Here is a 10,641-nt window from a genome sequence, read left to right on the forward strand (position 1 = left end):
GGACAGTGGCTGAACATGAGCCAGGTGTGCCCAGGGGGCCAAGAAATTCAATGGCATCCTGGCCTGTCTTAGGAATAATGTGACCAGCAGGACCAGGAAAGTGATTTCTCCCCTGTGCTGGGCACCAGTGAGGGTCATCTCGAGCCCTGTGTCCAGTTCTGGGCCCTTCGATTCAGGAAGGACAATATCCAAGACTGGATGAGGCTCTGATCATTAATTGACAAGTTTGTGCTGGGTCACAGGTTGGAGTCGATGATCTCAGAGGTCTTTTCTAACCCAAATGATTCTCCAAGGGATGATAGCAGATGGGAATAGATGACTGTCCCCCTCTACTCTGCTCTAGTGAGACCCCACTTCAAATACTGCACACAGTTCTGGTGTCTCCAACATCCGATGGACATGGAACTGCTGCAGCAAGTCCACAGGAGGCCACAAAGCTGCTGAGGGCACTGGACCACCTTCTCTGCAGAGACAGGCTGAGAGAGCTGGGGATGTTCAAGCTGGAGAAGGTTGTGTGGAGACCTCACAGCATCTCTCCAGTGTGTGAGGGGCTAGAGGGAAGCTGGGGAATGACTCTTCCTCAGGAGCTGTAGTGACAGGACAAGGAGTAATGGGTACAAATTGAAAGAGGGAAAATTAAGGTTGGCTCTTAGGAAGAATTTTTTTTTACTGTGAGGGTGGTGAGGCCCTGGCACAGGGTGCCCAGAGAAGCTGTGGCTGCCCCTGGATCCCTGGCAGTGTCCAAGGCCAGGCTGGACAGGGCTTGGAGCAATCTGGGATAGTGGAAGGTGTCCCTGCCCATGGCAGGGGCTGGAATGAGATCTTTAAGGTCCGTTCTGTGATTCTATGCCGACTGCTGCCTGTCCCACGGGTTAGGTCAGCTCTCCTGCCGGTTAGGCCTGGGAGCACACAAAGATCTCCCACGGCAGAACGCGCTCACTTAAGGCAATCTCGCTTTCGCCCGGAACCCCCGTGCGCGCCCGCGTTCCCGGCCGGACGCCGGCGGGAGGCGCGCCCGCCATGGCGGCGCCCACGCGGGTGTTCGCGTTCCGGGACGCGCGCTGGGCCCCGGACCCGGTGCTGGCGCCGAGCGCGGCCGTGCGGAGCCCGCACCCGGTGCCGCTGGTCATCGACAACGGCTCCTTCCAGACGCGGGCGGGATGGGCCTGCCCCGACCCCGCCGTCCCCGCCGAGCCGCTGCTGCGGTTCCGCTCGCTGGCGGCGCGGAGCCGCGGGGCCCGCGGCGGGGCCGGCGCGGAGACGCAGGTGGGGAACGACCTGGGCAGCCCCGAGCCCCTGCGGTGGCTGCTGCGCTCGCCCTTCGACCGCAACGTGCCCGTCCAGCTGGAGCTGCAGGAGCTGCTCCTCGACCACGTCTTCCAGCGCCTCGGCGTCTCCTCGCAGGTACCGCCGGGCCGGGGCTGAGCCGCCCAGAGTGGTTTGGGCTGGAAGGGGCGTTATAGACCACCTCGCTGCACCCCCTGCCATGGCAGGGACACTTTCCACTGGACCAGGTTGCTCAGATTTCCATGCAGCCTGGCCTCGGACACTTCCAGGGATGGGGTGGCCGCAGCTTCCCTGGGCAACCTGTTCCAGTGCCCCACCACTCTCACAGGGAGGAATCTTTTCTTAATGTCTAATCTGCCTTAAACTCACTGTTGGTTAATGCTCTTATCAGTAGTGTTTACTGACCATCTGTATACCCAGCTGTACTGAGAGTTGCTTCTCAGACCATGGAGCCCTTTGCCTGCGTGACAACACCAGTTTGTAAGCTTTACCCAGAGTGGAGCTAAACTGCCACTGGTTTTCACTCACCTCCTCATTGCATGGGTTTTGGTTACTTAGATTTTTTTATAATTTATATATGCCTTTAAAAGCCCGTTCTCCTCCAGCATTATGAGTTTATTCTTTGGTTGAATTAACATTAACATTTTTTTTACCCTCTTAAACACTAGATATACTTTAACTTTCATGATTAATAGTCTGCACATAAAGTGCTTTCTCGTGGCCATTTTGGAGGAGTTTTTGCTGATGCTTAAAAGAAGAAGCAAGGATAACTAACCCTGGATTTTCCCTTCGTACCTTTGTTACTGTTCTTTCCCCTTGTCTCTCCCAGGGTTGTGTGGATCACCCAATTGTTCTGACTGAAGCAGTTTGCAATCCTCTGTACTCAAGGCAAATGATGTCTGAGCTCCTCTTTGAATGCTACCAAGTGCCAAAAGTGTCCTATGGCGTGGACAGCCTGTACAGTTTTTATCACAGCAGAAGGCAGAGCTGGCCCTGCAGTGGCTTGGTGATATCCTCAGGGTACCAGTGTACACACATTTTGCCAGTCTTAGAAGGCAGGTGAGTTCTGGGTGTCTTAAGTCTGGTGCAGCCACTGACTTTTCAAGTGATGCAAATACCTGTTCCTCCAGCCCTGCACTATTAACTCTTGTATTAATTTAGACTGATGAGTTAAAACCAGGTCTGCAGATTTTGCTAAGTTCTGTTGAGTTTTGAATTGAAGAAGCAGTGCTGCTCTTGTAAATGTTGTGTTTTAGTTGCTATTCATGCCTTGATGTGTACTTTCAAAGGGAGAAGGGGGTATCTGCCCCAGGTGAAACTGGGCATTAAAAAACATATGTTAGGTTTTAAAGCAGCTTTGGGACAAAATGAAGTGCTCTGTGTGTGGGATTTGTGCAGTGCTTGAGGCTTTTATCATTCCAGTTATTCTGCTACATTGCTCTACTTTCTCTTTTTACTTTTTTTCTCTTTTTTAATCCTTACTGCAGGAAATGGCTTTATTACATCTGATAAATGCTTCAAATTTTCAAGGTTTACACCCATCCAACCATGAAGTGTTACAAAGGTTAAAAAACTACTTTTAGCACCACTAACCATCACTTCTCTTGTTAGAACATCTCCTTGCTGTAGCCAAAATTACTTAGTATTTGGGGGTTTTTTTTAAGGCAGAACAGAGCCTTTCAGAATAAACCATAGTAAACAAAGCAGTGATTGTGCTGTTGCCTGAGAAAAGCAGGTGGGTTAGATTCTCTGGCAACTGAACCTTGAAATATTTATCTGTGAATATTCATCTATGGAAACCAAATAATTCGAGGGAAAGCAGGAGCTGTGTTTGCTTTCCTGTGGATTCCCCCAGTGTGAGCTGTGTCTGTTTGCGTTTTGAGGCTGGATGCCAAGAACTGCAAGCGCATTAACCTGGGCGGGTGCCAGGCTGCCGTGTACCTGCAGCGGCTGCTGCAGCTGAAGTACCCCGGGCATTTCGCAGCCATCACCCTCAGCCGCATGGAGGAGATCCTGCACGAGCACAGCTACATCGCAGAGGACTACACAGAAGGTAAAGCCAGCTCTAATTCACCCCCAGATAATGCTCACCCACTCTGAATTTGTCTTCTCGACCTCTTGTTTTGAAGTTGGCTCGAATTCTTCCAGAAATTTTCTGCTGCTGTTTTGCTTTCTTTGTGGAAACCTGCCTCGTGCTTAGCAATGGTTTAACATTTAAAATTAAGACAGAAATAAAATTTAACTACTACTATTACAAAAAACCCCTGTATTATGCTGTACATAAAAATTGGGATGGTTTCAGCAGAAAAGAATTTGAAATTATCTTATTATTTCCTTTATACGTCAACAAAACCTCTAAGTTGGTTAGGATTTCTGTGTTTCATATCTAAGGTTTCCCAAGTTGCACAGGACATTTCTCATGACTTTGTGTGAATTAAATAAGGTTTATAATTTCCATGGCAAATGTTATCTGAAGTAGCAGCTGAGGAAAAGTGGTTTTTTAAATTTGTCACTTGTGAATGGGCCTTCCTTAGAAATGTGTGAGAGCTCTCCCTCCTCTTGGACAGAGAGACTTCAGTGTGCACTTGCACTTCGTAGTACTTGGTGTTTCCCAGAGGTCGGAGCACTCAGAGCCACCTGCACTGGGTGTGTGACCTGAAGGCAGTGCTCAGAGGGGGCAACCAAGCTTGGGGACAGCTGCCAAGAGGCGGCACAATTCTGTGCTGGACTATTTTTGCCTTCTTTCCTCACCTTTCATCCTTCACGGGGGGTGGGCACAATGCGCAAATCATTGTTTTGGGCCGACAGAAGAAAAAGTTACTTTGCTTTCCAAACCTCCAGAGCTGCAGAAGTGGCGGTGCCCAGAGTACTATGAGAACAATGTGCACAAGATGCAGCTGCCTTTCTCCAACAAGCTGCTGGGCAGCACTGTGGCATCCGAGGAGAAGCAGGAGAAGAGGCAGCAGCAACTGCGGCGGCTTCAGGAGCTCAACGCGCGGCGCCGAGAGGAGAAACTGCAGCTGGACCAGGAGAGGCTGGACAGGTTGCTGTATGTGCAGGTAATCAGGGCAAAGTTTCAGTGTGGTATCTTGGGAGGAGGGCAGGCTGCCCTCAGAGCTTTATCAGAAGGTCACACATTGTGGTAAAGAAGCTGTGACTGTCCTGGGTGTTCTCTGATAGGAGCTTTCCAAGGTTACTTGCAAGATAACAGAGATTATTGATGCAGGGGGTGTTTTCAGCTCCTGAACAGCACTTCTTTTGGGAAATACTTCAAATGCTGTCAAAGTGTACACATCATAGTGTCTAGTAATGCAAGCAGAGTGTCTGTACATGCAGTGCTGACAGCTGTGATTGCCCTGTTTTGTTCACCACAGCCAACTCTGATCTGTCCGCAGGAACTTTTAGAAGATGGTCAGATGGATCAATTCCACAAAGCTCTGGTGGAGCTGAACATGGACTCTGCAGAAGAGCTTCAGTCTTACATCAACAAACTGAGTCTGTCTGTTGAACAAACGAAGCAGAAGATCCTACAGTCAGAAGTCAATATTGAAGTAGATGTTGTGGACAGCAAGCCAGAGGTAGGATGTTTTCACCAATGTAATGCTCATTTTGTCTCTGAAGGAATTAAGCTTCTGTGCTTGAAAATGTGTCCCTTCAGACTTCCATTGATGAACTAAGCTTTTTCTTTAACACACTGCAAGTCATTATTAAGTTGGCAACTGCTTCTCTCTTTTCAGAGAGAATGTCCTGAGACAACCATCCTGAATCTTCAGTAGCCTTCTATTAAAGATACAGAGGAACCCATCAATCTTTTTGTTAAAAACGGTGTTTGTTTTCCCTTCTGTTCTTCCCCTTCAGGTGCAGAGAACTTTATGGTAAACAACCAACCCTGCCTTCATTCTGGCTATTTTTGGTGCAATTAAGCAGCATGTTCTGTTTTGGTTCCTTAATGAAAGATTAATTGCTACACTTGGTTGTTGGAGTTGTCTTGAAGATGAGAAGCTCCTTGTCTGCTTTGCCAGGCTAACACAGGCCCAGCACACAGCAGCTGCTGCTAAGTGGTGCTCTAAGGCTGGTTGTGCACGTGCTTTTAATTGCCTTTCAAGTCACAAAAGACAGAGCTTTTTTAGTTTTATCAGCCTCTGTTCAGGGAAAAGGTAGAGAGAAAACCAGAAAACTGAAGCACAGAGGGGAGAAACTTATTTAGGTTGCCCGGAGAAGCTGTGGCTGCCCCATCCCTGTTCAAGGCCAGCTTGGAGCAACCTGGTTTAGTGGAAGGTGTCGCTGCCCATGGCAGTGGGTGGAACTGGATGAGCTTTTGAGGCCCCTTCCAACCCAAACCATTCCATGATTCTGTGATTATCAGTGCAAGAATCAGAATGATTGTGCTTGAGCAAAATTCAAGGAGATGATGGGCTTATTGTGGTAAAGAATCTTTCTGCCTTCTGTCAAAAGAGGATACTCTAAAAAAAAGAGAATTGAAAGATTAGCAGCTACCTGTGATTTTTCTCAGTGACTGTGCCTAAATTCCAACATCTCCCACACTCCTGCTCTTTGCTAGGTGCAATCTCAGACCTCAGAATGAATCCACAAGCCTTATTGTGTGGTCGATGCCTTGAGAGAACATCTACAATTGTCACAGAATCCATTTTTCAGAGCAAGTGTTGAGCTGAGTTCTGTGTGTTTCTGGTTTTGTCTTTTTTTTAAAGATAGAAATGGATTTAACAGAACTTCACCTTACTGCATTTTTTGCTGTAAACGACGAACACTGCTAAACTTCAGTTTGAGTAATTGCAGTTAAGTAGATATAAAATAGATACTTAAGAATGTTTGAAGAACATAATTTTAGCTCATCCTGGCATTGCAACAAATGTTTCAAGTTTAAAATAACCGCAACAAATATTTTGCGACAAAATCCCAGAGGTAACAGTGTAACACAAAAAATAATTACATGCTGCTCCTACCTCGCAACAGGAGTCTTGTAGGATTTTGAGTGATGCTTTTCATTAGGAAAGAGCTTCACGTCTGTGTAAAATAATAGGGTGTTTGGTGCATCCTGTGAGCAAATACGTGACAGTTGAAACTCTCAAACATAGTGTGCTGGCTTTGTAACTAGCAAATATTTGTTTTCCAGTCCCACACAAGCAAAATAGGGAATTCTATGGTAATTATAGAGCAGTTAGATGTGCTGGGAGGGCACCAAGTTTTAACCAATATAAAAAGCTATTTTACTAAGTTTTAATATGCTGTTATGCTTAGGGCATGGCTGCCTGGGATCCTGGCAGTCAGCCTGGTGACTGAGGCCTGGATTTCTGACCTGGCATTGGGATAAATTTATTGGAAGTGTTTGATTTTTGTGCTTTGAGTGAACGTCTGTCTTTCTATTTTCTGGGGATATTTGCTTTCAGGCATGTTAAAAAGTTGGGATTTGAGTTTTCCAGCCATGTCACCAGAACTGAAGTCACACCTGAGCTAACCTACCATAACATTCCTGCTCTGTTTCCAGACTCCTGACTTGGATCCACTGGGCAGTGAACAGTCCCTGGAGGATGTGGAAAGCATTAATGAGTTTGAACCTTTATTTGCTGAGGAGCAGCCTGAAGTCGAGAAGCCTGTTGCTGCAGTGCAGGTTTGGTTTCTGTATTTACACCTCGTGCCAGGGCTTTGCATCCCAGTTGTCCAGCCAGTCTGCTGACATTTCTCCTCATGCAAACTTTGTTTGCCTGCTCTTGGAAGAGATGCTTAAACTACCTGAACAGGACATTAAGAGAGGAGAAGTCCTGGCAATCTTAGCTGGTGGTTTAAAAGGACAATATTCCCACTTGGCTCACTCTGCAGGCAGTGCCTGGTGTAGCAGTGCTGTGTTATTAAGGAAAAAAGTCCTGCTGAAGTTTTTTTGTCTGTGATCCATACCTGGTATCTCATCCCAGTGGATACAGCTTTCAACTTGTGAGGTTGAGCCTTAGAACTGGGGGGCTCCAAGCAGAATAAATCCTAGGAAAAGTCCAGCTTCCCTGACCTTTTTTGAACCTTTAGCATCATGCTGTTTCTCCATGAGAGCATTACCATCTGGGTTTCGTACAGAATTGTTTGGAAACTTTGCTTATTCTAGAATATTACTGTTCTTTAACATAATTGCCCACTACTTCTCAATGTTTTTAAAGCCCGTGTTTAACCTGGCAGAGTACCATCAGCTTTTCCTTGGCACTGAAAGAATCAGGGCTCCAGAGATTGTTTTCCAGCCCTCCCTGATAGGAGAGGACCAGGCTGGTATAGCAGAAACCATGCAGTATGTCCTTGAGAGGTGAGTTTACAAAACTATTTATGCCAGACAAGCTATTCTTCATTTGATACCAGCTTTTGAAATGCTGGGGGTTTAACAATAATTTGAGAAATTATGTTGGAATAATTCTTTTTGCTGGGGTCAAGCATTGCAGGTTAGACTTGCCTTCCTGTTCTGAAAGCCACGTGTAACTCTGCTTGTTTTAAGTCAATGGATCTACAAAGTTTTTTGATCAATTGCCCCATCAATGAAAACTTTTTGAGCACACCCCTCCAATATATGTATACTTATAAATTACAGCTACTACTAAACAAATGTCTTACAAACATTTTAAAGCATATAGAAAAATAGAATTTAAAAAATGATGAGACAAAGGTGAAGTAAACACTATTTAAATGTATTTATCAATTTATCTTCCTGCACCCCACTGGATTATTCTGCACACACTCCACTTTAGAGATCCCTGGTCCAACTTGTTATTGAGGGAAACAACAAACCCTTGCACCAGGGCTGGCAGTCTCTGGTTTTGAGAGACCAAAATCAGGGGTAACATTTTAAAGTTATGATATAGGCACATTTGCTGGCCATTTCCAGACAAATTAGCATTAATGAAATGTCACCCCAGAACTGTATGAATGTAGGAGATCATATTTTCTGAAAGGTAAGAATTCCAGCCCTGGAAAGAAGGGAGAAATCCAGTTGTTGATTTACGGGGTACTGAGTGCTTTCAGGATTTTTTCTGCCACCCCTTGAATTTCCAGAAAACAAACAAAAGTTTTTGGTGCTAGGAAGATGAAGAGAGCTTCTCCAAGTGAATCGTGGGACAAGGTATCAGTATTCCCCACAGCTGTTCCAGTTCGTAGGGCAGATGTCCTTGAGAAAGGCTCAAGTTGTTCTTGTTCTTCACAGGTATTCAAAGGAGCAACAGGCTCTTCTTGTCCAGAATGTTTTCCTCACTGGTGGAAATACGATGTACCCTGGACTGAAAGCCAGAATCCAGAAGGAACTCCTGGAAATGAGGCCGTTCCAGTCATCCTTTCAGGTGTGTGTATTGCCATGATGTTTGTGTGAACAGCCTGCACTTCTGTGTTCAGGTGTAATTGGGTGAGGTGCAGAGCAGAGCTACTTAGAGCATGGGCATGGAGAGGGTTTTAAGACAACACTCTGCAAACAGCTCTTTGGCCTGAGAAGGTGCAGGTTAAACAAAGATATGGTTGCTCTTCCAGCATAGAGAGTAGGGACGATGCCTTAAAAAAGGAAAGTCTGCTTCTGCTAAAGGATCGTGCACACCCAAGTGTGTTTGGCTGGAAATTTGCAGATTGATTGCTTAGGAATTGATAACAAGGTGAAAACACACTTGAACCCATTCCTAACATTACTCTTTCTGAGAGACACTGACTAATCAGCTCAAATTTCTGAAATTCAGTTGTTTGTGTCACATACCACTGTAATCAGAGTAAAAAGGGCTTTTATCTCCTGTGCTGAATGGACATTGTTCTTCTGTTTTCCTTCCATCCAGGTTCACCTTGCTTCCAGCCCTGTCTTGGATGCCTGGTACGGGGCTAGGGACTGGGCAGTGGAATACACGAACCGTGAGGAAGGCTGGATAACCAGGAAGGACTATGAGGAGAAAGGGGGGGAATACCTCAAGGAGCACTGTGCTTCCAACGTCTATGTTCCCATTCGCCTTCCCAAGCCGGCCCCACGGGCGGCCGAGGCGTCGGCTCCCAGCAGAGCCTCGGGCACAGGGAACCCCAGTGAGCAGGCATAGCCCTGCCCTTGGCACCCACAAAGCTGCAGGGAAGAGTTCCTGCTGTGCAGCAGGGCAGAGCCTCGCTGGCTGCTCAGGAGCACTGAGATCCCATCCAGGCCCTTGGCCAAGAAGGATGGGACACGCTGGCACGGCCGGAGCGCTCAGTGCTGCTCACACACAGCAGCTCGGGGAGAGGAAAGCACCCTCTTAGAGACTGGCGTAGTAAGGCTCAGGGGTTTTGGAGAGTGTATGTTTTACAGCTTTTGAAAATGTAATGAAATGTCCTGGTTTTACATGGCTGTTTCTGCGGCTGGGCTGTAGCAAGGCCGGCAGCCCAGCAGGGGTCCCCCTTGCTCGTCTCAAGTCGTCTGTCGGGACATGTCGGGCAGCTCGTGCTGCCGGGCACCAGAGGGGCTGAGCTCAGCCTCGCTTCCCGAGGCCTCTGTTCCACTTCCCTCCTGCTACGCGCGTTCTGCTAAACCACCACCAAATACGCAGTGGGTACTTCTTGTCTCCGTTGGTGTCAGAGATATCGATGCTGAGGTTGAAACTGGAGAGCTGGGCACATGAAGACACAGCCCTCCATAAAGCACAGTCCAGAGGCACTGCGAGCTTTGTGCAGCCCTTGAGTGGTTCTGCACGCTGAGCAGGGCAGCTCTTTGATGGGACTTTTGGATCAAAAGTTGTTTTAGCAATAAAGCAGAGCTTTTTGCTTTACCACTAACTTACCTGTTTCAGTGATTTCACCTCTTTAGAGCAATAAGGATGGATTTGATTGGTTGTACCTTGCTTAAAAACACAGGTTTGCAGCCAGGCTGCTGTCCTGCTGTACAATATGTTCCAGCTTAAATTCAACTGGGGATTCAGCTGTTATACTGATCAACTTGTTGCTTTCTCAAAAGAATAATCCATACTGAATGCTGAACCTAAACCTAAGGGGACTCCATCACTTTGGCAAAAACTGGAAAAGGCAAGGTAATGGGGAAAGTAACCAGACAATAACTGATACAAAGAAGGTGTAGAGGTGCTGATTTGCTGGCCCCAAGGGCTGCAGACCACCAAGGTAAGTTGTCATCTGGCAGATTCAGAGCAAAGAACATGAGGAACTTGTTTGGGCTGAAGTTTGTTGCCACAGGATGAGGTTTTTGGATTCAAAAGTATTACTGAGATTTACAGTTTTTTTAAAAAGAGGATTTTGTGGGCAAATATTGAGGTCTCACCTGTGTCCTGAGTGTTCTTCAGAGAGCCTGTGAGGGGAGGGTTGTTGCAGATCTGCTCTCACGCAGTTCCTGTGGCACCCAGCACTGGCCAGTCCCAG

The 10,641-nt window shown here is 47.0% G+C and overlaps 1 protein-coding gene across 1 annotated transcript; it reads left to right on the forward strand.

The window, feature by feature from the left end:
* The first annotated feature begins 1,015 nt into the window (after positions 1 to 1,015).
* On the forward strand, positions 1,016 to 10,047 carry ACTR5 (actin related protein 5). Its single transcript, XM_010397151.4, has 9 exons — positions 1,016 to 1,404; positions 2,117 to 2,346; positions 3,171 to 3,340; positions 4,129 to 4,346; positions 4,683 to 4,865; positions 6,794 to 6,916; positions 7,452 to 7,591; positions 8,480 to 8,612; positions 9,090 to 10,047. The coding sequence occupies exons 1-9, from the start codon at positions 1,021 to 1,023 to the stop codon at positions 9,339 to 9,341; spliced, it is 1,833 nt and encodes a 610-aa protein (XP_010395453.4). The 5' UTR covers positions 1,016 to 1,020; the 3' UTR covers positions 9,342 to 10,047.
* Positions 10,048 to 10,641: the final 594 nt, after the last annotated feature.

The sequence above is a fragment of the Corvus cornix genome, chromosome 20, assembly GCF_000738735.6.
Source record: "Corvus cornix cornix isolate S_Up_H32 chromosome 20, ASM73873v5, whole genome shotgun sequence".
Classification (NCBI taxonomy): domain Eukaryota; kingdom Metazoa; phylum Chordata; class Aves; order Passeriformes; family Corvidae; genus Corvus; species Corvus cornix.

Coding starts and splice junctions, on each gene's coding strand:
- ACTR5 (XM_010397151.4), top strand. CDS start 1,021: ATGGCGGCGCCCACGCGGGTGTTCGCGTTCCGGGACGCGCGCTGGGCC. Junction 2,347..3,170: donor TTGCCAGTCTTAGAAGGCAG/GTGAGTTCTGGG, acceptor TTGCGTTTTGAG/GCTGGATGCCAAGAACTGCA. Junction 4,347..4,682: donor ACAGGTTGCTGTATGTGCAG/GTAATCAGGGCA, acceptor ATCTGTCCGCAG/GAACTTTTAGAAGATGGTCA.